This window comes from Oenanthe melanoleuca, chromosome 19, assembly GCF_029582105.1.
Source record: "Oenanthe melanoleuca isolate GR-GAL-2019-014 chromosome 19, OMel1.0, whole genome shotgun sequence".
Classification (NCBI taxonomy): Eukaryota; Metazoa; Chordata; class Aves; order Passeriformes; family Muscicapidae; genus Oenanthe; species Oenanthe melanoleuca.
In genome coordinates, this window is record NC_079352.1 from 635,675 (window position 1) to 662,350 (window position 26,676).

General features: G+C 50.0%; 1 protein-coding gene across 1 annotated transcript in view; it reads right to left on the bottom strand.

The window, feature by feature from the left end:
* KSR1 (kinase suppressor of ras 1) overlaps positions 1–26,676 on the bottom strand; it is a 48,375-nt gene that overhangs the window by 1,648 nt on the left and 20,051 nt on the right. The window contains exons 2-19 of the mRNA XM_056506819.1: positions 20,620–20,760; positions 11,770–11,917; positions 10,182–10,611; positions 9,956–9,960; positions 8,161–8,221; positions 6,779–6,862; positions 6,138–6,199; positions 5,923–6,029; positions 5,478–5,646; positions 4,266–4,307; positions 3,671–3,725; positions 3,013–3,058; positions 2,533–2,912; positions 2,342–2,438; positions 1,962–2,095; positions 1,429–1,560; positions 1,128–1,263; positions 688–821 (exon numbers count right to left, since the gene is read on the bottom strand). Coding sequence (XP_056362794.1) covers positions 688–821; positions 1,128–1,263; positions 1,429–1,560; positions 1,962–2,095; positions 2,342–2,438; positions 2,533–2,912; positions 3,013–3,058; positions 3,671–3,725; positions 4,266–4,307; positions 5,478–5,646; positions 5,923–6,029; positions 6,138–6,199; positions 6,779–6,862; positions 8,161–8,221; positions 9,956–9,960; positions 10,182–10,611; positions 11,770–11,917; positions 20,620–20,760 — 2,363 coding nt within the window. The remainder of the gene's footprint in view (positions 1–687; positions 822–1,127; positions 1,264–1,428; positions 1,561–1,961; positions 2,096–2,341; positions 2,439–2,532; positions 2,913–3,012; positions 3,059–3,670; positions 3,726–4,265; positions 4,308–5,477; positions 5,647–5,922; positions 6,030–6,137; positions 6,200–6,778; positions 6,863–8,160; positions 8,222–9,955; positions 9,961–10,181; positions 10,612–11,769; positions 11,918–20,619; positions 20,761–26,676) is intronic.

Sequence of the window (26,676 nt, forward strand, 5' to 3'; positions counted from 1 at the left end):
TGTAGGACATCACTGGTGTGTCAGGGATCCAGTAGATATGGGAGGGAAATTGCACAGGAGAAGTGGCAAAATGTTCAACCAAAACTCCAAAGCCCCCACACCCAGCAGAGAGCAAACTGCCACGACAGTTCCTGTGCCAAGAGTTGGGTGGCTCTGATCAGGTGTTGCAGGAAGAGGGTGAGGGGTTATAGGAAGGGAAGGGGTGGGTTAAACAGCAGAGCAAAGACAAGTAAATATGAGCAGTGCAGGAGATGAAAAGAAACACTGAGCCAAGGACATGGTGAATGGGCACTGGGCACAGATGTGTCTGTGGCCTCAAATCCATCCAGTCTGAACCACTTCAGAGGGAAACAGTGGCCTCTTCCCTTCCTCAGGCAGTACCTGAGGACCTGACCACTGTGGAGTCAGTGTGGGCCCCTCCCAGTGCTGCTGTGGATATTCTCTGACACCAAACAGGGATTAGGCAGCTGCAGGGAGCTGAATATGGTGAGGCAGGAGATGAACTGTCTGAGGCTTGTGGCTTAGCCACATCATTTCCCAGGAACCAGAGAAGCAGAGGAGAAGTGCTCCCAGCCTGCCAGGTCTGACAGCCCCAGGAAAGCAAACAAAGCTCAGAAATGGTCAGTTAGCAAATGGCATGGCAGCAGTGCTGTGGGCAGCAGTGCTGTGGGCAGCAGCAGTACTCACTCAGCAGACTTCCAGAAGTGCCCTGGGTGGGAGAGGCGGCGGTTGAGTTTTGGCAGCTTTTCAAGCATTTCCATGAGGACAGTGAAGCTGGGCCTCTCGCTGAGGTCGAAGGCCCAGCAGGCCGAGAGGATTTCCTGCAGAGGACAGTGGTGCCTCATGATCTCAGTTCATGGCTCAGCTGTGCAGATCACACACAGTCTGAGCACTGGGATGTGTGTGAGCCCAGGCAGATACTGCTCACAGGGACGCTGTCAGAACCCAGCAGTGTCCCGTGCTGGGGATGTTCACCTCTGCAGCAGTTACAGGCACAGGCTTAGCCTGGTCTCCCATTCTCATCTGTTCCCTTTCCAGCCCTTTCGAGTTGTAACAAATCCCTTGAAGCAGCCCCCTCTGTCCCTACAAACAGCTGTGTGAGGCCCTGCTGCAGCTGAGGTACTTACATTGACCTCCTTGCCCAGGCTGGCGGTGGCCAGGACCTGCCTGACTCCCTGGCCGCTGCCGATCTGCCAGATGAGCGCCTCTGCAGGCTGGCTGCGGAACGGCCACTCCCGCGCCTGCAGCTCGTACCACACGGTCCTGCAGGGCAACACAGGGTCAGCCGGCTGCTCCTGAGACACAGCACACACACTGCCCCAGCTGGATCCCGAGTCCCAGGGAAGGGCAGCACCAACTTAAGGCTCAGGCCAGTAGCCAGTCTCACTTAGCAAGCTCTCACGGTACTCCTGGCAGTTCCTTTCTTACCCAAAGGCATAGATATCTGCAGCTTTGGAGAAAGGCAGCTTGTCTTCATCTTTCCCTGGGGCCATCTCACGGACAATCTCAGGGGCCAGGTAGCACAACCAGTCATGAGGCAGCTTCAGTTCATTCTCCCTCCTGTGTCCAAAAGAAAGAAGCAGGACTAAAGCATTGGTGTGGAGGCCATATTTATACTGCATCTGATGCTTTGGCTTTATTTACTCCAATGTTTTTGCTAATGGTTTGTTTCTAATTTTCTTGCCATGTTAACAAATAGGCACGTGTCAGCCTCATTCTCACAGCTCCTTCCTGGCCTTAAGGTCTTGTTTGTTCTGTGCTCTGAGTCTTAATCCAAACTCTAGCTGTGCTTCTGTAACTGTAGGGAGAACTCTGCTCAAAAGGAAAACAAAGCAAAGATACACAATGCAAACTGAGTGTGTACTAAACCAAGGGACACTTCTCGTGCACTGCAGGAAATGTTTCCTATTTGACCATTTGTTATTCTAGAGGTGGAACCAAGCACTGAAACCTCCACTTACCTTCCTTCCTGAACCACACCCGAAATTCCAAATAATCCAAAGTCGGTGATCACAACTTTCCCATTGTCATAGAAGACATTTTTGGATTTCAGATCCTTATGTACAATCCCCTTTGCGTGGAGATACCCCATGCCCTGGGAAACACAGCAGAGATGGAAACCGTTTTGGAGTTTTTATTATTTCCAAGCACACACTGCTTTCTAATACATTTACTCTCTTAAGTCCAGTCAAGGATTAGTTGTAACTGGGGGCAGGGCCCCTGTGGGACTGGTGCAGGAAGGTGTGGGAGAGGCTGAGGGAGCAGCTCCCAGCCCAGTGTGCAGCTCTGAGCTCTGGCTGAGGCCCAACCCAATGGCTCCCTTGGCATAACCAGCTGTTACCTTAATGATCTCCTGTGCTATCTGCCTGGTCTTGTTGATGTCCAGGGAGATCTTGGGGTCCCTCACAAAGGAGTGCAGCGTCCTTCCTTTGCAGAAGCTACAGGAAATGTTTGTATGTGAGAACAGCATTAGCTAGCTCTGCAATACGTGGCTAGTAGAACTAACAGAAGGATCTCTCTCTCTCCCCTTACCTGGTAATGATTGCTAAGTGAGGGGGGTTCATGCAGGCCCCCATGAACAGCACCACGTTCTCGTGCCGGGTCTGCCTGTAGTTCATCACCTCCTTCTTGAAGAGCTTGAGATGATCCTGGTTGTTGCCATCGATCTCCAGCAGCCTGATGGCCACCTCCCCGTGCCACTTGCCCTTGTAGACCTTGCCCCAGCGGCCCTGGCCGATGGGGTCCCCCAGCTGGATCTGCTCGAAGGGGATGTCCCACTCCTGCAGGTACACGCTGGTCTGGCTGGGTTTGCGGTAGATCATCCCCGGCAGGTGCGGCCGCCGGCTGGGCAGATCTTCCACCTCGTCCTCATCATCCTCAGCCTCTGACTTACTCGCCTCTGGTTCCTCCACCTGCCCAGACAAGGGAAGGGAAAGGTGTGCTCAGAGTCCCTAAGGGGGGCAGAGCAGCCCAGGCTGCTGCAGAGACCTGCAGGGCAAACAGCAAACCCACCTGTGCTTCCCGTGCGCCTCCGCCCGTGCCAGGCTGCTGGGCAGCGCTGCAAGAGAAAAGTGAAAACAGCCTCAGACATCACTGCCAGCAGGGCAGTTACACAAGGCCAGAGAAAAACAATTCCTGCTCCATGAAAAAGAGAAGGACTAAGCTCACTCTGGCAAATGAGGGATGAAGACTTGGAAGCGATTCTTAGTAATTAAGTGGCAGGAACTGATTTGGCAGTGGCATGGCTCTGTTACTACACTGTGTTCCAGAAATAGACACTCCCATTCCTGCCCCTGAAGCACCTGCAGTGCAGCAGCTGGCAGTGCAGGCTGGAAGCATTTCCATGCCCTGCACTTGGGATCCTGAAGGGGCTGTTTGCTTGCAGCTCAGTGTGCTGTGCCCTTCGAGTTACAAAACTCCAACTTCTGTTTCATCTGACATTTCACACAACCAGGACTAGAATTAAAGGCTTGGACTCCTTAGTGTGCCACTTAGAGTTAAGTGTCATGTTCAGCTTTAGAAAAGTGGGAATACCAGCATCACCCTCACTGACTGAAGTTACCCTGGGAATTCTCAGGTGTTACATCTGCTATTGGCCATAACTTCTGTACTGACCTGAGGATTACCAGGTAAATGCTATGCAAATGAAAGGATTTAAAATTCTACTTACTTAGTGTCTGCAGCAGTTTCTGGAAGCTGTGCTGTTTGTGCAGGACTGGGAATTTCTGGGAAAGTAGAAACAGTTATGATAGATCTTTTACACTTCAATCTCCTACAGACTGCACTTTTTAACATTGCAATAGCAACTATGTGCTTCTTATTTAGGCATTATAAACTCAACCACAGACAATTGATTTTATAGTTTTACTGATTTAAAACTATAGTCATCTCTCCTATGCCTGCATGTTGGCTAAGCCCAGATCTCTTCCATTTTCCCTACCTGCCTGTAAGGTCCTTTTGGGCAGGCACAGAGCCATAAAAGTGAGTCTTTAGGAAGGAAGAACATGGATGTGGATAGAATCCCATAGCAGGAAACAAACGTTCTACAGCTAAATATTCAAGTTCCATCTCAATACCTAAATCATGTCACTACTGAGATTAGGGGAGAGAGGCCTGAGTACACACTGAGCTAGGAGAAAGTCTGGATTGTTTTAGACAGGTTTTTTAAAGCAGAATGATTGTTCTTGGGCAGCATGCAGAGGTTTACAAACAAGTTATGTTTTGGCAGTAGAAGCTGGTTAGTAAAATTAAAACAATCAACTCACCTGGGAAGACAAACTGTTGTCTATGCTGAAGGTAGTAGGCAGCTTTTTAATTAATTGAGGTTTTGTGAAAAAGTAACAGCAAAAAAAAATACCAGGAGAGAAAAAAAACAAAACAACACAAACAAGTTAGAGGATCATCAGTGAGTGCCTCATGTGCATTCAATGAATTAGTCCCAGGCCACTGCTGGGAACAGATTAGTGGATTATCAGCCTGCTGGGGGGAACTGCAGCACATGCATTTTGGGAGGGCCCTGACATGACAGGTATCAAACACCAGCTGTGCTACCTCTCAAACAGCCTGGTGGGCAAACACCACACTTGGATCCCCAGTGGAGGAGCAAAGGGAGAGCCCAGGAATGTGCAAGGCAGCCCCACATCAGGGTGATGTGATGTGCTCTCATGTCTCAGCTTTGCAGAGGTGCCCCCACAGAAGCTGAAGCTCATAAACCATCCAACTTTTTTATTTTCTCAGTAAATCTGAGCAGTTTGTCCCAATGCAAAGTAGCAGCACTGGAATCCTTGCACTGAGCTGCCTCTGGTCCTTTTTAGCAGGTTCAAACAGCAACCTGAGTTCACAGGTCAGAAGCTGATGCAAAATTCAGCAGTGTTGAAGGCCAGATGTAGCAGCTACTGATCACCATGTGACTTCAGTGCAGGTCAAAGGAATTACATTTATTCTTACTGTTTAGATCTTTCCCTTGTCAGAGATTCTTGCCCCTCTCAGCTTAAAGCTGCACACTGGACTCTAAATCCACAGGGCATGAAGGGACTCCTCTCCACCAGTCATGCTTGACAGTGGTTTAAAAATGGGTGTTGATTGTGGGTTATGTTTTGGAAGGGCTTGGTAAAATAATTTATTCCAGTTCTCATTTTTACAGCCTGCTTCTGCAAGCACCTCCCTCCTGACTGAAAGCCCCTGGTGAGCAAACATTGCAGGCAGCATGCATTGTACAACACAAAGGGAAAAGGAGAGAAAACCCAGCTTTTTCTTCAGTCCTTTTCCAAAAAGGAAAAGGACAAACATTCCTCAGTAATCTGTTTCCTGCAAAGATATCTTACTGATAACCCTTTAAAAACTTGTAAGAAAGACATTTTCATTTTATCAGATAATAAGATACACTTTTACACCTTGTTTAAGGCACAACCACGTATTTAGAAACCTGCAAGTCCCTGTGAATTCCTGCCAGCCTCTCCTTGCAGAGAGGACTTTACCTGGGAAGTTGAACCTGCCGTCCCTCTGGCCCATGGGGGATGGGTTTGGGGGCGGCGTCGCACTGGGAGGGTTGGAAGACTGGAAAGGTGCTGGAGAAGATGGAGTGGAGGAGGTTGTAGAAGAAGGATTACTGCTGGAGTCCAGGTGGTTTATTGCTGGTGGATGCTCCTGCAAAGCAGGGAAAGTCACTTGTGAGAAAACAATGAAGAGAAACAAGGAGTTGCCCCCAGTGTCTGCTGGACAGCAGAGGGAACTTGTTCCCAGGCTTGATCGTGGCATTGCTTTTCTGAGGAAGCCCCTGGAGCTCTGCACAACCCTGCTCTACAGGAAATGTCACATATCCAAGTCTTGCAGAGTGAAAGCTCAAGGTGCTGTTTTGTGAGATCCAAGCTCTCCCTACTGCAGCTCCCCAGGGACCCAGGACAGGCTTCAGCCACCTCGTACCTTTTTAGTTAGTGCTTTGGGGAGAGTTCCAAACTGGGGTTCTGTGGGTCTGTCTACTGGATTATTGATATCAGATGGGACAGACTCTGTTCTTCTTATTTTTGTTACTGAAAAACAGGTTGGAGAAGGGAGATAAACAGCTTTAATGAGACTGTTTATTCTTTCCATACCATCAATTACATTGAAATGCCAAGAATTTGTAGAAAATTACTTACTGGGAAGGAAGGATATTCTACAAGCAGGTGCCTCTTTAGTACATTTGTTGTGACATTTTAATCTGAAAGATAACCATTACATTTAAATAGCAACTTGTTCTTTCCCAAAAAGAGGAAGCCTACCCTTAATTTGTAATTCTTATGCTAATCTCAGACAGAGTTCTGGAATGCTCAGCCCCAGAGCAGCAGGCATTTGTATGGAGAATCCTGTTATGTGTGTCATTAGGCTAATGAAAGCCACACACATATCTCAGCATCTGATTCATTTTTAATAGAGTTACCTTCACTGACTCTCAGCCAGCAACAGTGAAGTAGTAAAATCTCAGTGCTCTGGACTAACAAGGCTGAGAGAGAAGAAAAAATTAATCTCCTGGCTGTTATTTAGGGATCCAGCTCTCACTACAAGATTTGCCCAGGATGAGATAGGAAGCCTGTGGCAGGGAAACTAAGTTTGGTTCATCCATGTGTCAGGCTGCAACTTCAAGTGTGAGTTGTTCCAGAGAATCCCTCTGCCAGGTCAGAAGGACTGAAAAAACAATGCCACTGCTAAAAGTGCATCACATCAAGGGACAGGAGTTACTGCAGGCTGTGCTGAGTGCAGTTCCAGGCTGTTCTGGAGGAGGCCATCCCTGTGTGCTCACCTGCAGTACTTACACTTCACCCCGAACATCATGCTCTTCTGGCACACTTGGCAAATCTGAGATAACCAGGACTTTGTAGAGAACCTAACAGAGACAGGAGGGGCAAACAGATGTGAGCTGGTGCCCAAGGGAAAATCAACATTTGTAGGTAGCTGAACTTGACAGCTGAGACACTCGACCCAACTCCAAACCCATCTCAGAATCCTGTGACACCACAGCCCTGCCTGGGCTGCTGGGCTCTGTCCCTGGGCTGTCACCTGTGGGTCACAGCCAGCCCCAGCCCTGTGCTCTCACCTGTGGGTTACAGCCAGCCCCAGCCCCTCTGCTCTCACCTGTGGGTCACAGCCAGCCCCAGCCCCTCTGCTCTCACCTGTGGGTCACAGCCAGCCCCAGCCCTGTGCTCTCACCTGTGGGTCACAGCCAGCCCCAGCCCTGTGCTCTCACCTGTGGGTCACAGCCAGACCCTCTGCTCTCACCTGTGGGTCACAGCCAGCCCCAGCCCTGTGCTCTCACCTGTGGGTCACAGCCAGACCCTCTGCTCTCACCTGTGGGTCACAGCCAGCCCCAGCCCTCTGCTCTCACCTGTGGGTCACAGCCAGCCCCTCTGCTCTCACCTGTGGGTCACAGCCAGCCCCAGCCCCTCTGCTCTCACCTGTGGGTCACAGCCAGCCCCAGCCCCTCTGCTCTCACCTGTGGGTCACAGCCAGCCCCAGCCCTGTGCTCTCACCTGTGGGTCACAGCCAGCCCCAGCCCCTCTGCTCTCACCTGTGGGTCACAGCCAGGCCCAGCCCTGTGCTCTCACCTGTGGGTCACAGCCAGCCCCAGCCCTGTGCTCTCACCTGTGGGTCACAGCCAGCCCCAGCCCTGTGCTCTCACCTGTGGGTCACAGCCAGCCCCAGCCCTGTGCTCTCACCTGTGGGTCACAGCCAGACCCTCTGCTCTCACCTGTGGGTCACAGCCAGCCCCAGCCCTGTGCTCTCACCTGTGGGTCACAGCCAGCCCCAGCCCTGTGCTCTCACCTGTGGGTCACAGCCAGCCCCAGCCCTGTGCTCTCACCTGTGGGTCACAGCCAGACCCTCTGCTCTCACCTGTGGGTCACAGCCAGCCCCAGCCCTCTGCTCTCACCTGTGGGTCACAGCCAGCCCCTCTGCTCTCACCTGTGGGTCACAGCCAGCCCCAGCCCCTCTGCTCTCACCTGTGGGTCACAGCCAGCCCCAGCCCCTCTGCTCTCACCTGTGGGTCACAGCCAGCCCCAGCCCCTCTGCTCTCACCTGTGGGTCACAGCCAGCCCCAGCCCTGTGCTCTCACCTGTGGGTCACAGCCAGCCCCAGCCCTGTGCTCTCACCTGTGGGTCACAGCCAGCCCCAGCCCTGTGCTCTCACCTGTGGGTCACAGCCAGGCCAAAGTCTCTTCGTACCGTCTGGGGGGATCCCTGGGAGAGCTCTGGTGGGAACAAGAGGAGGGTTTAGGGCAGCACTGCTCACCTGGGCTCACCACCCTGCACACAGAGCAAGCACTCACTGCCCCAGGTCAGCACCTCCAGCCATGAGGTGTCACAGCAGCACAGCTCACATTGGGTTTGCCCCCTGTGAAGCTGCTCTTGTATTTGTTTCCATGTGATTGGATAAATCATGATGTTTTTACATTTAGGGATTACAGAAGTCCATCTGATCAGGTCTAAGCCATTCTTAAAGTGGAAAGTCAGACTTTACTCCCAATTGATTTACTCCCAATTAGTTTACCACAAATACCATCACCCAGTTTTCCTGCAGTGTCAGTAGATTTCAGAATATTCTATTTCACTGATAATTATCTCAATTTTCTAGAGAGGGCCAGCATAAACCAGAAGAATAAAAACATACATGTGGGCTCACTTAACTAGCTGCTAGGTGCAGAAAGGGAGATCTAGACTTCCAAATGCCAATCCAGCATGTGGTTGGAGCACGTAACTTCCTCAAAACTATCAAATACTCAGAATTCTGACATATTTCCTGAATTAAATCTACAGAAATATTGCACATCTGAGCAAACCCCAACATGCAAGTGCCAGCACAGCAGCAGGGCTGGCTCAGAGCCAGTCTCCTCACTTGACCATAGATGGCACCACAGTCTTTTTTATCATTAGTCCAGGGAGCTTTGAAAGGCATCTGTGATGCTCAGCTCTTGGAAAAGGCTGCAATGGCTAGCTGCTTTTCCAAGGAATGCTGCTAGTCTAGTGTGGCCATCCAACAATCCCAGCACAGCAGTAAAGATGCTGTGAACATCAGGTCAGATGGTTAAATCCTCACTGAAGGGTTCAAACAAATATCAGCCAGTCTGGGATTGTCTGGGACTCACCAGAGCCCACAGCAGAGACTTCAACCCACCCAACAGAATATGAAGAGCACCAAAATGCTTAATTTCTGTTTGAATTTATTCCAATGGCTTTTTCAGTTATTGCACCAATTGTCTCATTCTCCCCAGGCAAATGCTCAGATTTCTGCTGGCATTTTCATTTTACAATCTTTTTATTCCTGAAAGTAATTCCTGAGATTTTTGTTTTAAAGGGCATTAGCAGTGCTATAATATCCTTATTTGGACTTTCATACTTTTTTTTAATACTTGGAAACTTTTGGACTCTTTCCAAACTGCTCCAATCTCTCTCCATTAGCTTCCAAGGTTACAGGTTGTGTTTGGGACACACCTCAGGGTGGCCAGAGCTCCCAATGGCCCTGGAGAAACCCAGCCCAGCTCCTGCCATCACCCACATGAACAGACTCCTCAGCACAGAGGGAACACCCCACATTCCAGCACACCAACTGTCTTAACTTCATTGCAGAGACACTGGGCAATGCATATCCAAAGTCACTAAATGGTTAGATGTGAAATTCCTGTACCAAGAGGCATCAGTGCCAGCTGCCTGAGGTCACAGATAAGCACCCCCCTGGCTTTAACCCCTGAAACATCAGGTTTTTGCCTTTGCCTTGCTTGAGTCATCTTAGAAAATACCAGGTGCAACCAAGTAAAACCCTGCAGTTCTGTGGCAGGCCAAGCTCCTGCTCAGTTAACAGAAGCTCTGGGATAGGAGGGCCCGTGGAGAACTCCAGAGGTGCCCAGGGATGTTCAACAGGGAGCTGACAAGCACAGGCTCTTCTCTCTCAGCAAGGCACTGCAGACACCCCCGTGAGAATCTCTTACCGAACCTAGAAAGAAGAAAAGGTATTTTTTTAGGCACTGACACTGCTGTGACAGGTACACACTCTGCTAGGGCAGGGACTGCTGCCTGCAGCAGGTGCTGTCAGGTTGACAGACACCTCTGGCTCTGCACAGGCTCCCGAGGCTGCTGCATTGCCAATCCCCTCCTGCCTGCACAGGGCAGTCCTTGCCGGGGAGAGCCCCAGCTGCAGCCTGGGAGGGAACTTACTTAATTGGAGGGACTTCGTCGATCCTGTTGCCCAGCTGGGACTCGTGGGACTTGCTGCGGGTGAGGGTGGGGAAGCTGGGCAGCAGCTGGAACACCTTGCGGCAGGGGGGCGGCGGCGTGCGCGGCGGCTTCAGGCGGTGGCGGCGGCGGGGCTGCGGCGTGGCCGGCGGGGTGACGGTGATGCTGTGCGGGGTGCGGGGCCGGCCCGCCACCGGCGGCTCCAGCAGCGCCTCGGCCGGGACACACGGGCCGTGGCTCGGGGCCGGCGGCTCGCAGGGCGGGGCGGGGGGCACGGAGCGCGGCTGCTGCTGCTGCTGGGTCTGGCTGCCCTTGGCCGGGGCGCACGGCGACCAGGCGGGGTCCGGCTGCGAGCTGGAGCTGTCCCGGCGCTCGGGCAGGGCCACGGGCACATCGTCCCTCAGCTCCCCTCCTGTCACAGGGAGCAGCGTTAGTGCCGGCCCCGGCAGGAGGGCACGGAGCTGTCGGAGCTCCCAGGTCTTCCTGGGCAGGCTCTGCGTGCCCCTTCCAGTGATCTCCCTGAGCCTCAGCACGGCCCCAGCCTGGGAAACTGAGCTTCAGAGAGACACAGACCTGGGATTTTAAAAATGCCATTTTGTTCTAAGAGGTGAGTGCCATGACTGGTTTATAGCGTGGATGGGAAATATTTGACAGCCTGGGACAAGAAAGATTAGAAAAAAGGAAATATGAGACTGAGCTGTTTGCTGACTTTTTCCACTAACTAATCTTTACGACTTGCAAATGGATGAACTGTCATAATAGCAACAGGAAACATCACCTTTCAGTGACAGATTGATAACTGCTACAAAGATGTGGTGCATGTGAGTACCAGTCTGCTGGGAGAGGCTCTTGTACAAACAGATTTTACAGTGCCTGTGCAAGCACTTTGGAAAGGTTTCTCTCTGAGCTGGCAATATTTGGAGAAGGCATCACCTACAAGGAATCTGGTTGTATTTAAGTAAGTCAAGGATGTGCACTGACCCATGGAGAATGAACTGGAGCATTAGACACAACTCTGAACAGAAAAGGTTAATGAGGATATAGTCTACTGTGTAGGAGAGGATTCTACATACATTTATTTCTATTTATTTATCTGCCTTGATGTCGAAACCAAATCCAACTAACAGCTCTAGCTAGGATTGATCAGTGCCCCTTTGTGCACACCCCACAGCCATACACTGACTGTGATTTCAGAACATCCCCAGACAGTGTCTTGAAGGCAGCAGATGGGGCTGGGCTGCCAGGACAGCAATCCCCCAGCAGAACCAGGCAGTCTGGGCTGCCAGGACAGCAATCCCCCAGCAGAACCAGGCAGTCTGGGCTGCCAGGACAGCAATCCCCAGCAGAACCAGGCAGTCTGGGCTGCCAGGACAGCAATCCCCCAGCAGAACCAGGCAGTCTGGGCTGCCAGGACAGCAATCCCCAGCAGAACCAGGCAGTCTGGGCTGCCAGGACAGCAATCCCCCAGCAGAACCAGGCAGTCTGGGCTGCCAGGACAGCAATCCCCAGCAGAACCAGGCAGTCTGGGCTGCCAGGACAGCAATCCCCAGCAGAACCAGGCAGTCTGTACCTGACTCCGTCACCTTCCGCAGGCAGCTCAGGGCCCCGTTGAGCCTGGAGCACTCCTCATCTCTGGCTCCACATCTCTTCATGGTTTCTTTCACCTTTGACTCATTCATTTCTAGTAAGGCATCCAGGGTCAGCTCCTCTGGTATTCTCTGCAGGAGAACAAGACAAGCCCTTTTTGTCACTCTCTGTACAAATAAGAGTCTGTACAAACCTGAGTTGTGCTTTCAGCAGTGGCACTGTCTTGCCGCCTGGGCTCTCTCCTTTGGGCAGTGCCCCTCTCTCTCTCCTGCTCTCTCCCCTGCCTCCAGGACTGGTCATCCTCTGCTATTCCCCTTAGGATTACAAGGGATCGAAATACTCTTCTCCCCCCTTGTGAAAACTTTTTGCAAAGCTACTAATGAAATTCAATTTTTTCACTAAAAATAGAAGTAAAACAGGTCTAAAACCTGAAAACGTGTCAGATAAGAATGTTTGGCTTTTCTGTATTAAGTGAACAGCAGAAACAGTGAGGGAAATTATTTCTTTATTTGAACAAAAAAAGCAATGTTTTGACAAAGATAGCAGCCTCCTCCTCAAGCAGCTTTTCCTTCATCAGAGAACCAGCCTTACCCATATCCTGCCTGGAGAGATATCTGTGCAGAACTCCTTCTGCATCTTAATACACCAAAGCCCCACAGTGATAAGGTTCAGATCAGGCACACACAAAAGATACAAGAGCCTGGAAAGCACAAAATGATCTGGTATTTCCTGACACAGAACTGAGCTGTGTCTCTCTCTCCTCCCCCATTCAAATGTTTCCAGTGTAAGTCTGCAGCAATTGTGGTTAATAAACAAACCCAGGATACTTAGGCCAGATACCCAGGAATTTCCCTGAAAAGTTCTACCTAAACAAACCTCCCTGTTGCCTATTCTCACAATGAGATCACAAATTTCACAATATTTGGCCTTTATCCTAAAGTTTCAACTCCTAGAATCAAGCTATATAAAAGGCTTTGACCTTTATTTGTAGGGGAAACTCAAAAGTGTGTCTCACTTCTTGGTGAAACAAAAAGCTTGAAATCCTCTAATCCCTAAACCCCACCTCTGACTCAAAAGCACACGTGAATGTGCTGAGTGTCCTTTAAGAACTGCATCTGCCTTAAGCCAGACTCCTGCTCTGAGAGCTGACACAGGACCTTCAGCTGTGACAGTGCTCAGCAGCCCCAACCTTTGGAGCTCTGTAGGTGGGACACAATGAGCTTCCAATTTTAGAAACTGTGGCATGGAGCAAAGAAAAAGAATAAATCAAGAAAGGACAGAAGTCTAAGAAACACATCCTGCATCTTCTGTCACATGCCCTGAACTGGATGAAACACAAAGCACAGCTGACTCAAGGGGAGGCCAGGAATTTAAATGAGCAGTAAGCATGAAGCAGGACCAGAGCAGAGCCAGAGTTCAATGAAGTTTTGGGTCGATTTTGGTGTTTTTTTTCTGTAACTAATCTTTGCAGAATAACAAAAGCACAGATATCACAACTGAAGCTGGGTATTATTCATTTTTCTGCACATCTGCACCACCATGATGCAGGAATAAGACTGCCCCCAAAAGCTTGCTCCTGAATGACTTGGATAAAATTCAGAAGAAATAGAGACAGTGCAAAATCTGTCTCCTGGGACTCCTGCCCTGCTATCACACTCCAAAAAACAAAACTCCCAGGGGTCCAGATGCTCAGAGCTGGAGCAGTAACGTGTTTCACAATTCCAACACCCCAGCATGAAGCAGCACAGTTTGCTCACACAGACCCCAGCTGAGCTGAGCTGGTAACACCAGAATTGCACCAAATCTCTCTCACAGTCAGTCCTGTCTCCAGCACCCCCTGAATTCCTCTCCCTGCTCACAGAAGCAGCTTTGTTCTGCCATGCATGTTCTGCCTCAAGGGACTCCAGCACTCTAAAGGGGACAGGGACAAACAAGGATCAAAGTTTAGGGGGACAGGGAGCTTTTTACCCCAGCCCAGGTGCTCCTGGAGCCAGGAAGCCAATGGTGCCCTGTTAAGCACAAGGAAAAGCCAAAGACTCACAAAAACATTTATCCTATTTCATACTGCTACAGAGTGTTAGGGTAAGTGGGATTACAGTGATGCCATTTCTGAATTATCTTGAAACATTTCCTCACTCTCCCCATTCCCCCCTAAGAAAACAACACAGACTACATAGCCCAGGCTGTAGGCAGGAGCATCACTCTAGGTCCCAGCAGGAGCTCTCCAGTCCCACTGCCCAGGATGCCCTCAGTTCCCAAGCTTTCATGCACTCATGTAATCAGGAACTAATCAGAGCTGTCAGTAAGGCAGCTGGTAAAGTGGGAGACACCAGGGCTTCCTTGGGAGAGCAGAGCTTTCCCAGCACAGCCAGTGGCAGCTGGAATGCAGGCCCAGCTGGGGTGGGACTGGTGGCAGCACGGCTGGGGATCTGCTTTCTGCAATGCCTGCTCTGTGGCAGGAACCAACCTTTGAGCTGGATCAAGGATTCAAAGCCTTCCTGGTTGCAGAGAGAACATTTTTTTAAAGATGCCAAGCCACAGAGCTCTTTAGCTCAATACAGAGGACACAGTCCCTCTCTGCCCAGAGCTGACTGGTCTGTGATGGTCCCCACAAGGCCCAGCCTGCACCCCCAGACCCTGCCCCAGGGGCTGCACACACACACAAAGCACAAGCTCCTCTTCTGCTCAGTAGTCTGATTTCAGAAAGACAGAACAGCAAGTTGTAGGAAAGTAGAAAGTACAGAAAAGGAGATTATATTTGAACAATCCCAGTGACCTTGAGCTGGGAGAGCTCAGACTTTCTGAACCTGCTGCCAGCCCCCATGACACGCGACAAAAGAAATAAGCCCTCAGAGAGGGGGAGGGAGGGGAAGTAAGAGGCTTTCTTTAAACAGCCACTCATGTGCTGCACATATGTGGTGGCTTAATATAAAACTGGTCAACCTGATCCCTGTAAGACTGGCCTGCTCTGCTGTGGCTGTGTGTCACCCCCCAGGCAGTGTGACACTGAGGAGGGTCACTAGTTCAGGGTGGCTCTCAAACAGCTTCTGCTGCTGCCCTGGCTCAGCTGCTCTTGGGGGAGAAGAGCCCCTCTGGCCCCCCAGTGCAGCTCTGGGCCCTGCACAGGGGTTACTCCCACTCTTCACCACCAAGGGTGAGAAATGTGGGTCCAGCTGACCTCTCTTTACCTGCTTCTTCAGTGGGTGCTGAGGCTTTTTAAAAGAACAGCTTTAAAAATGGAGATGAAAGGCTTGCATTAGGACCAAGCTCAACACCACCTCCCTGGGCACCCCTTGTATTGACAGGGAGAGCTGCAAGATATTCAGACTACTCTACTAATAAGGTCAGATTTAAAAACAGAGAGAAAAAGCAGGAGAAGACAGAATCTGTTTTCAGTCTTCAACACCTCATAACTGCCACCAAAATCTAAAGCCTAACCATGCACTGCTCAGCAGAAGGATGCTAGAAAGTCCAAAGCAGGAAATTATTCCTCCCTACAACAGGTAAGAGGACTTTTCCCAAAGCCCTCCTGCCTATCAGACACAGACTGCACCTCATGGTGCATGTCTGAAGAGAGAAAAGTGAGTACCAATGCATCCAAGGAGCCATCCAAGGGTCAGTCTCAATTAGTCAGGGTGAAGAGTTCACAACAGTCTTTAATCTTGTCTGGTGTCCAACTTAAATCCCTGAAACATGGCAAAAATGCTGGTATCTAACACAGTGGAGGAGTTATTTTTGGTAAAGATTCCACCCTGCAGATAAGCCTATGTAGCTAATGCTGCTGCAGGCACTCTGCAGAAGCAGCCTGACCTGCTCCTCGACCCAGTAGCCACAGCTCTTCCTGTAAAGCTGGACAGTTGTCAAGGCCCCAAATGCCTCCTCTTAAATCAATACATTCCCTCTCCAATCATCCTCCTGTGAAGCAGCAGATGCTAGAAGAGAAAGCCCATTACATAAGGTGCTTAAATTCCCACTGATAGCTCTAAGCAAAGCATGTAAAGATGCTCTTAAGAACATCTTGTGCCTGCCAGTTGTTATTTTGCACTGTTTTTCTGGTGCCCAGCGATCAAGGTACTGAAAAATTGCTGTATTATTAAATTCCTGGAGATTTTATGGGCATTCTGGAACGCCTCTCACTTGAAATTTCCAGCTTGCATTAAGCTGTGAGCATAAACAGGCCACGGTTCCAGCTAACATCACCCTCCTCACTGCAGCAGAGGCTGGAGAGGAGCTGACAGGCTCAGGGCATTCTGTCCAGCTGGCTCTCTGGGGACAGCAGAGCTCTGTCACTACTCCTCTGTGGCAGACAGGTGTGGCAGTTGCAGATCCCTCAGGCTGACCTCAAGCCATGAAGGGTTCACAGTGCCAAAGCTGCAAGGGGCACCTGGAGCCCGGGCAGGGAAGGGGAGCCCTGGCAGTGGTAGAGACTTTTCCAAGAGCTGTTCACACTGGGGAGGGGCCTTCAGCTGCAACAGTGAAGGAATTTTAGCTCAAGGAAGCCTGCAGGACAGAGTTAATTTGCATACACACAATTAGCACATCCAGGATCTCTGCTATCTGGGGGGCCAGCCAGAGCTCCTGCTGCCAGACCCATGGAAATCCCCAAACAGCCACAGTCCTCATGGCTGCTCATGCAGATATGCTGACAGAAAAAGATGAGAGGATACAGCTGTGGAAACCTGATAGGCACAGGCAGATCTGCCTCTTCTATCCCCCATCCAAAGGATGCACTCCCTAAAACCCCTCACAGCTCCTCCAGTGACAGATCTGCCACAAGCTGGGCCAGCCTGTGCAAACAGAACCCTGTGCCCCAGGCTCCCAGCAGCAGCCCCAGGCTGGCTCACCCTGACAGGGCCATGGGCACAGGGCAGTACAAGGCTCCTGGCACACAATTCCTGCTCAGGGCATGAGCCCTTCCTGCTCTGTGCCCAGCTCTGCCCTGCCTTGCCCAGTCTGCAGCTCTCTGCCATCAATGCTGACTGGGGATGGGCTTCATCCCACAAAAGGGTACAGGGATACAACTGGGACTCAAATCCCTTCCCAAAAGGAACAGCCACAAAGCAGCCCCAACCACAGCCCTGTTCAGCTGCTCCCAGTCTCCCTGGTGGCACAGCCCTGCTCGTGGCCAGCAGACCCCAGGCCAGGATGTGCCCCTCCCTGTGCATGACAGTCACCCACTCCAAAAACAGCCTCCCAAGCTTGACTGACTGGCACCCCTGCTCCACAGCCAGCAGGGCTGGCCCAGACATGCTTCACAAGATGATAAGAAGATGTCTCTGTTCTTAAGTTAGTTTTTAAGACAGTGACAAGTTACATGTGGGAACAAACACAATGGTTATGTTTCTGGAAAGCACAATGATAAAGGCAGAGAAAATCACTTTCTGTGCTGAAGAAAATAAGCCAACATAATTTATTTTAGTCTCTTCTATTTGGCAGACATGCTCCAAGCTCAGAACCCAGCAAATATCTCTGCAAGAGACTTCCTGCATCAGCTCAGGAGTGGAGACAGCACTCTGTTCTCATCCCCCTTTATCATCCTCCCACTCCCCTCTCAATTCCTGACTCCAACTCCCAAGGCAAGCAGGACAATCCATATCAAAGTATTTTTCTAAGACCATTTTCAGAGCAACTTCTACCTACCCAAGATGACTAGACAGCATAAACACATCTTCTGTCTGTAAGGCTCTTTGCCCTGTATTTTCTAGGTCTCAGTTCAAGTACCTCTTTGCTCACTTTCAGTCCACCATATTTAACCATTTATCCATAATTTTTGGCATTAAACTACACATACAATCGGTCTTTAGAATTAATCAATCTCTAGAACAAATAATTTTCTAGAATGCAAAAACAAGGACTCCAGCATTGCCTAGAAAAATACTTAAAAAGCAAGTTACAGCAGCACATTAGCCCAACTCCAAGCAGAGCCTGCTACCACCTTCTGTGATAAAAATCTGGCAAGCGATGAGAGGAAGAGCAGCACAGCCCCAGAAACAGCCCAGGCTGGGGTGGGGGCTGCAGCCTCCTTACCCCTCAGGGGTGTGTATCCCAGAGGGCCCCAGCTGGGCTGGCAGTGCCCACCTACCTGCGGGCCCAGGTCGGCACAGCCCAGCCCCCGCACGCGGCGCAGCGTCACCGGCTCGCTGCTCTCCTCAGCCTTAGCTGCTGCCCAGCGCCACAAACACTGCATTGCTGCTGCTGGGACCTCTTCCACAGCTAAAGGGTTGTACAGGCAGTCATTCTTCTCCTTTCAAATATAGGTTTTCAAAGAAATAAAGGAGCCCAGCAATTATAATCACCAGAGCTTTCGAGCTTCACAATGTCTAGAGCAAGTCACTGAGCAAAAAATAGTCTTCACTCAGGAGCAGAGGAGTCAGCAGATATTCTAAACTGGAGCTGCTGCTCTATTTCTGACAGGAGAGCCTGGGAGCTTCTGTGCTTCCCTGCATGGCAGCTTTATTTGGGAGAGGCCTGGGGGGAGCAAGGGGAGGGGAGGGGAGACAGAGAAACAGAGCATTGTTCCTCTCACCGCTGAGCTAAAGAACTCCTGCAATTAGGCTGCTTTTCAGCACTGTTATGTCACAGATTAGCACAGTCTTGAAAATACTCCCTCCAGTAGCACTGAAATGCAAAGGGAATCAGAACCATTTAAAAAAGCAAAAGCCCCATGAACTCAGGCCTTTCTCCTGATTTGTCCCTGTCAGGCAGCAGGCACAGAGCCCTCCACTGCACTCCTCCTGTGCCACACCTGCTGTTCTGTTCAGCTCTCAGAGGTGCCCAGGGCAGGGCTCTGAGGAAGCTCTGCTGAGACTCCACAGGTACCTGGCAACCTCTCCAACTGGTTTCAGAGCCTAAAAGGCACAAGAAGAGAGGGTTGTGTGCCACATGACCACACTGAGACACTTGGGCAGTTTTCCTCCTCTATGCACCATTTTTTGGAAGCCTTAAAAGGGAGCCCAGCATGGCAATTTCCATTTTACAGTGAGCTAACAGTATCTAGAGATGGGAAGCTGTTCCCAGTAGCACAGAGCCAGAACCACTGAAGGGTCCCCCTTTTCACAGCAGGACCTGCTCAACCCTGTCTGCAAAGGCTCCTCCCATCCTGTCACAGGCAGTGTGCACAAAGCAGGACACCACTCTAGATTTTGTAATAACTAACCTATTAAAGCTCCTTCTGTCAGTGAATTCCATTTTGAAAGCTTTCAGCTGGAATGCAGATCAACATGCTGTATGAAATCTAAACAACAACAGGAATGATCCCATGATATCCGAGACATTTCTAAAAGGTAACTCATCCCAGACAACTCTCAGCACTGTGCTGATGTCAGTGTCCAACACCAACAGTGGCTCCATGGCTATTTTCTGAGCAGTGAAATAACAGGACCAAAAATTAAAAAAAAACAAAAAACCCACTGCAAGAGCAGAGCACTTGGTTTACTAGCCCAGCTATTTCCACTCCCCCCAGCTCACAGCCTGTTCCAGCATGCCCACTCAGAAATTATTTTAATGACCCACAGGGTGCTGCAGGTCTGCTGTCCAGCTAAAATACAAGTGCTACAGAAGCTGCTGCAGCTGCACAAAGTGGATGCAGAACCCTTGAAAGATAACCACATATTTGGAATCCCAGAGGAATTTCAGGGCTTTCTACACTTCTTACAGCTCTGTCCAGAAGGAACAGTTCATTCAATTGGACACTGCTTGGGAGGGGGCAGCAAGGGAGCACAAATCAAAATAATGAAGATCTGGAAAATTCTTTCTGCCTTAGACCAAACCCAAACTTGTTCACCCCTTTTAGTGACCACACAAACAGAAGGGCAGTCTCAGCTCCCTCTCTCTGCTCCCTGATTTAGCAGGATGTGGCAGATTTGAACTGTCCACCTCCTTCCCCCTTTTCTTCACCTCTTCCCTGCTCCCCCCTCCCTTTCTGCAGGCATCACAAAGGATTTATAAAAGAGCTACAAAGACATTCTTTTAGACTCAGGCAATTCCAGTAACCTTAGAAACCAGCCCTAGCTGGGAGCCTGGCAGTTTGGCCACAGCAACAGGCTGCTTTTGTCCTCTCATTGTCACTGCACCTTTGGCTGTGCCACCCAAAACCTTGCTGGGCTGGAAGGCAACACCAACATCACATTCAGAATGAACAGTAGGAAATAAAAGGAACAACTTGGTCCTGAATCCATCCTGTTTCGCCAGAGACCACTTAGTTACATCAGAACCGAGCTGGAATAATTTCCATGAAAATCTGTGGAATTTTTCACCCAGGCAGATCCCTGCTGAGGTCAAAGAAAATTTGTGGTTGTTTAGCGATCAAAGGAAACAGAATAAGAACATTGTGACCTGGCCTGCAGAGGCAAAAATGGGAAAAAGAATAGAAAAAGCCTTTTCTGCCTTGTTTAGCCGTCAATGGACTGAGCTCTAGGTGCGTGTGTGAGGTTGTAACAATGGTCCTGCTTTGGCTAATGCTGGACACAGCACACAGTGCAGCACAGCACTATTAGGATGGAAAAGGCAGCAAGTGATGAAGTCCTGCCCTGGCTCTCAGAATCAGCAGGCAGCTGGGGATGCCCTGCAGGGCCAGGAGGGCTCTCTGTGAGTGAGGCTGTGTCCCCTCCAGGGGATGCCCTGCAGGGACAGGAGGGCTCTCTGTGAGTGAGGCTGTGTCCCCTCCAGGAGATGCCCTGCAGGGCCAGGAGGGCTCTCTGTGAGTGAGGCTGTGTCCCCTCCAGGGGATGCCCTGCAGGGCCAGGAGGGCTCTCTCTGAGTGAGGCTGTGTCCCCTCCAGGGGATGCCCTGCAGGGCCAGGAGGGCTCTCTCTGAGTGAGGCGGGTCCCCTCACCTGCACCACCTCCTTCCTGACGTTGACGATGTCCAGCCAATCGTGGAAGCGGGGGTAGCTGTTGAGCTCGGCCGTGCGGTCGCTCAGGGGCACGCTCAGCTTGCACTGCCGCTGCCGGTGGATGTAGTCGATGAGCTTCACCTGCAGGATCCAGAACACAAACTGTGAGCTCCAAAAACGTGCTGAGCCTTCCCAGGCTGTACTCAGGGGATGCTGGCTTGGGAGCAGGGCTCCTCCATGACATGGAAGTGACATTTTGCTATGAGCATCTCTGCTCTTCATTCAGCAGAATTTCAGCAGAAGGCAGGGCCTGCTCTAAACCCCCATCAACAGCAGTTCTGAGGCAGGAATAGCCAAAGTATCCAAAGACTCTGAGGCCTGTTATCTGATGGGCATTTCTATTACAAAGTCAACATTAAAAGCAGCTAACTTAAAAGAACAAAACTCAGGCAGTTGGGCTAGATGACTGCTGCACATCTTCTATTCTAAAGTTTTATTCCAAAGCTTCTATCACATGACCATCTCATGGCAAATGAACTACACAGAATTCTTCACTTTAGGCACAAAAGAATAAAACAGCAAAAAAAGGAGTATTATTTGTGCCCAATGTTTGCTCATCAAAAAGAAAATACTCTCCAAAGATTGCTCACTGTGTCACACATTCCCATGAGGCAGGCTTAAGCTTCAAAACCTTCCTAACAAAACAATGCCTCAAAGCAAGTTAGTTCATCCATGATTTATAAACCAAAACATGTCCTTAGTCAACAAATTTTGGCACTGGGCACATGATCAGACTGAAAATGTAAAGGGAAAAACAAACATGGATTCTTTGACCATTATAACGTGTCTCCTCTTGGAGCTTAAGTGCTTTCCTATGAAGTTAGTTGACAGTATGTTTTATGAGCAATCTATTCCTTACAACTATCAGGTATAACAAGTTTGTCACTGCCCACACACTGAATTCTGACAGCAGTGCCATGCAGTTTGAGATTTATCAAAAAGTGTGTGAACACTGAAGTGATTCCCATTCCTGCAATGCCAGAGCAATGCACAGCACTGCCATTCCCAGGAGAGGCAATCCAGGACTTCCATGTCCTAGAAACTTTGCATTCTCACTCTGACCACCCTGCTGAAACCAGAGGAGCCTTTTCACTACAACTTTCCAACACAGCTTTGGAGCACCAGACCTGCAAGGAACTGTAAATCCCAATCACTCGTTCTCAGTACCTCTTTTTCTATAAAGGGGCTGACAGCAGTTCCTTTTTTCCAGCCCTGCTCTGCTTCCTCTGGCCAGAGCAGAGCAGGGCAGGCCCAGCCTGGGGAGGGACTGGCTGTGGGCTCAGCAGTGCCTGGGCCCCAGTGGTGCCACGCTGCAGAGTGCCAGGCAGAGCCCAGCCACGTGTGCCATGTGTGCCATGTGCTGGGCCCTGTGTGGGGCACAGGCTGCTGCTGCCTGTGCTGCTGGCTGCCCTCTCTCTGCCCTGGCCCTGGGCTGTGCCCTGCCCCGAGCTCCCCTGGCTCTGAGGGGAGCTGGGATCCTGCAGGCAGCCCCATGCAGGCTGGGGCACACACGTGTCACCGGCTGCCTCAGCCCTGACCTTCTGCTTTGTCACTGTCACACGTCCTTTCCCACAACAGCCTGTCCCCAGAGCACTCCTGCTCACTGCCAAGGCAGAAAGGAGCTTGCAGGGCTCTCTCTTCCCAGTGTGCTCCTCCCCTCTGTGGACACTGCCACTGGGCAGCCTGGGATGAGTAGATGGGCAAGGGCCCCTCAGGACACACAGAAAGAAGAGGCTGCAGGAAGTTTGTAAACTCAACAGCCCCCAGTGTGCCAAAAGTCAGCCCACACAAATGAGAAACAGCTTCCCAACTGTGCAATAGCTATGTCATGGAAAAGAGAAGGAAGACAGAAATCACCCAAGCCTTGTCTCTTTCCAGAGGCCACTGGAGGGAAGGGCCAGTGATGATATGTGTTCTGATACACAAACTGCAACCACAACAGCCAGCCCCAGGCAGAGAGCTCAGCACGTGTTCCTGAGCCTGTACATGGAACTCCCAGGGCACAGGGATGTTCTGCTGCTGCCCCTGGCTCACCTCACCCTTCCCCGTTCCTGGGCACGCCTCAGGGCTGAGGAGCACCCAGGGACACAGGCAAGATTGCACAGTGATTTTGGAACTGGTACAGCCGGCTCTGATGGGCCTGTGTGTAAAGCAGCAGCTCAGCTCTGCAATCTGACTGTAATCTGTTATTTTAGTGTAGGATCTCCAATCAGGCAAGATTTATTTTTCCTGGAAGAAGGATGAGCTATCAGCACACTCTGTAAAGCCAGAGTTCCATGCTTAGCTATATGGAACACTAATTACAGGCAAATGTCCTAAAAGTAGCACATGATCCAGAATAAAGCAGGGAACTGCAGGCAATGGAGGTGTCAGAATCTGTTCCAAAAACAGTGGAAGGAAAGGAGGGCTTAGCATCTATCTATAAATGAAAAGTCAGCAGCTGTGTAAAAGAAAGGATACAAAGTGTGTGCCCCACGCTCTCCAGCTGCAGCGTGCAGAGTCACGAGGACAGCACGCTGCTCGAGGCAGGATGTTGCTGAGCTACAGCCACTGCTTCTGCACTCCTCACAGCAGTTCTGGCCAGCCCCAGAGTAACACCAGAAGCATCACATGAGTGAGAGAACAGAGCTGGGCTGCACTCCTGGCTCTGCCACTGACCTGATCTGTCTGATCAGAGCCAGTGCACTCATCCCTGCCCCCTCCCTGCACACAGCTCTGCTGCTCTCCTGCAGGAACTCCCTGGAGCAGGCACCAGCCTCAGCTGCTTTGGTACTGCTTAAAAAATACTGGTTCAACTATTTCCCCTTCCCAAGCATCATCCAGAGCATAAGCTCCTAAAGGACACTGCTGGAAGGGACTCTGTGCAGCATGGATTTCAATGTCAAACTTTTCTTCTTGGAATGTAAGGAATTCTCTAAAATGCATAAGCACTGTGGCAGCACAGGCCTGAGTGTCTCAGAGGGCCAAGGCTGGTTTTGCCCAGATAACTCCTTCACATTTACTCCTCAAGTCCAAATTTGTTTTCCCCTAGTGCTATAAATAGTGTATTTGAATTCTCTTCCCAGCCTACGTGCACCACACTTCTCCCCTAGGATGAATTTCATTTTGTTGTTTCCTGCCCAGACTTTTTACTAAACTACATGGTTTGGCTTTAATAGCTGAGCTGTTGCAAAATCCTTTTCTGAGAATATAATAAAATTTCTGGGTTCAGTGACGCACATAAAAAGCCACAAGCAGCACACAGGTCTCCAACCACAAACTAGACTGAGTGATAAAGCCAATAGCAGCTCCTCACTGCCTGCTTGCTAAATGGCACGTCCTACTCATCCCAAATGGCAAACCCCACACCAAACAACAATACTCCAACTGCCTTGAACCCACAGAGATGGGAAAGGACAAGGACAGAGACAGGACACTGAGCAGCTGATGGCCAGGACACCAGTTCTCATTGCTCTGAGACAGGCACAGGCTGCCAGATGCTCCTGGATGCACGTTCATCTCCTTACAGTGCCTTTAAAAGATCCCTTTTCAGCACAGATGAGAAGCAGGTCCAAAAATTTAGGAGAAAAGTGCCAAGCTTGTACTTTTTTATTTATTTCTGCAAAATAATCAGCAGATCTCTTGAGATACAAGTCTGCCCATATCCATGACCTCCAGCCAACAGCTGGGACTTCAGAGGACAAAAAACAAAAAGCAAATGCCCACAAGTTTTTCAGCTGCACTTCTGCAGACATGACACAGAAAAGCATCTGTAAAACCAGATCACTGACATCAGGGTGCAGAATTCAGGAGATACAAGGAAGAGCTGGAAGGTCTCTAGCCAAGCTGCAGCCCAAGTATTTCTGATTTCTGATCAGAAATCACATCCTAACTTCTTCATTTGTCAGAGATTTTTAATAGTTATGGTGTCTAACCAGAGAAATCAAGTTTAATGCATTTGGGGGGCAGCTCTCCCCCAGCTTCTTGTTGATTATGTTTTACTGAGGTTTAGAAAAGTGGCATCCTGTTCCAGAGTCACTAACTTAGACCTATTGCAGCTTCTGCACTTGGTCAAAACCTAGTCTGAATTCAATGCACTTGATCCAAATAAACACGGAAAAAGGAGCAAAGGCTAGAAGAGTCCCCATTTTTCTGAAGCCTTTCATGGCTTAGTCCCAAGCTTTTGATCTGCATATCTTGATATACTATAAAAGCAGCAAAAATAATAATTTTCAATTAACAGAAAAAAAAAAAAAAAAAAAAAAGATAGCAGAGCAACTTGGAGACAAGAAGAAGGACTCTGCTATACCAAAGTGCCAGCCAAGATTCCTTCAGAATATCAACAGTTGGAGACCAAGTTTGATTCAATCATACATTTCACAACCAAATGCCATGTTTTCACACTTTCACAAAACTTATGATCTGCTCAGTGAAGCCTGCAACTTTTCTTGTTGACTTGAAACATATGCAATGTTTAGAAGAGGAGTTTTGCACTACCCATAACAAACAACTGTCATGATTTAATCAACAAACCAAGCACATGGTCAAAAGCAGAGCTTACTGCTCCTGTGCCTGGAGATGCAATCTCAGGGAGCCTGGCAGCACTGGAGACAATAACTATGAGCTTACACCGAAATTTCCAAGGCTACAAACAAGGCCTGCCCTGCAATTTACCCAGCTGGTGGCTGAGGCTTTAAAAGGATCAGATCAATGTATGGGCCAGCTCTTGCATGCGGTTAAGAGAAATGCAAATCATCTATCTTGCCTCAGACAGGAATTAATCAGGAAGGAACTCCTCTATTAAGCTCCTGCCAAGAACCAGCCAGAGGGCAGGGAGCACTCACTGAAGCACCCCAGTAGCTCCTGGTGCAGCAGGACACTGCACTGGCCAGATCAGGATAAGAGCAAAGGGAGGTTCTGCATTTCTGCCTCCTGAAACAGAAGACAAAACTTCTGAACTGGAGTTTATCTGCACAGGGCACTGGGGAAAGTCAGATGAGTCATCTGAAGGCATCCAGTGAAAGTGGATTCACTTCACACCTTTAGCTGACTCATCTATTTTCCCCAGTGCCATTATAGACACAAACCCTATGTCAGACCAAAAAAACCTTCTAGGCCACCTGAGCACTGAAGAGAACATAAAAAGGTCAGAACTGGACTTGCCAAATTTGTCTTTGAAGTCATGCTCAGCAACCATGTGAGAAACTGATTAAGATCTCAGCAGCTACTGGGAGACCAGCAGCATGTGAGGGCTGCTTTCCCAAAGCCATGCAGTTTAAAGTGAAACAAGGGTGCAGTGGGGTTGTTCCAAGCAAGGGAAAGACCCAGGTGTTTGCTATTTCCACCAGTTTGGCATTCCCACATGGTTAGTGCAGGATCTGGGGATTTGTTGGCTGTGTTGTGCTCCTCTCTGCAAAACCCACAGGGCCAGGGCTGCTTTTGAGGCCATTTCCCAGATGGACCCTGAGGCAGAGCAGGCACTGACCCGAATTTTGAGTGGCCATGGTGGGTGCCTCACATGGGGAGGGGCTGGTTCCTTGTGTGGCACCTGCACAGGGCCTTTCTGAGCTCTGCAGGGCCCAGGCTCTGCTCCAGCTCTCAGTGTGCTGTAGAGGCAGAATTGAACCACTGCCTGGTTTTGACTGGTTTAGAACCAAATCTGCTTGCTTAAACTGAGAGAGTGGGTCTGTACCCTTTTCACATGACATATGCTCAATTTGCAGTGAAATCTGATCCAAACCTGTTCACAGAACACTTCGTTCAGCCACAAGAGAAAACCATCCTTCCCATCTGTGCTTCCATTAGGAACAGTCACATAATGCAGGATTCAGCTGGAGTGTCTCACAATCCCACAAACTTCCAACTACCTTGAGATCAGCATGAAATTCAAACAGCTCCTTCCAAGGCATGCACAGGATCTGCACAGGAGCAAAAATCACAGCCCTAGGAGGAGGGAGGAAGGAAAGCAAAACACTTCATTTCAAGGAATTATTTGTATCCTAAAAAATTAGGTCACTT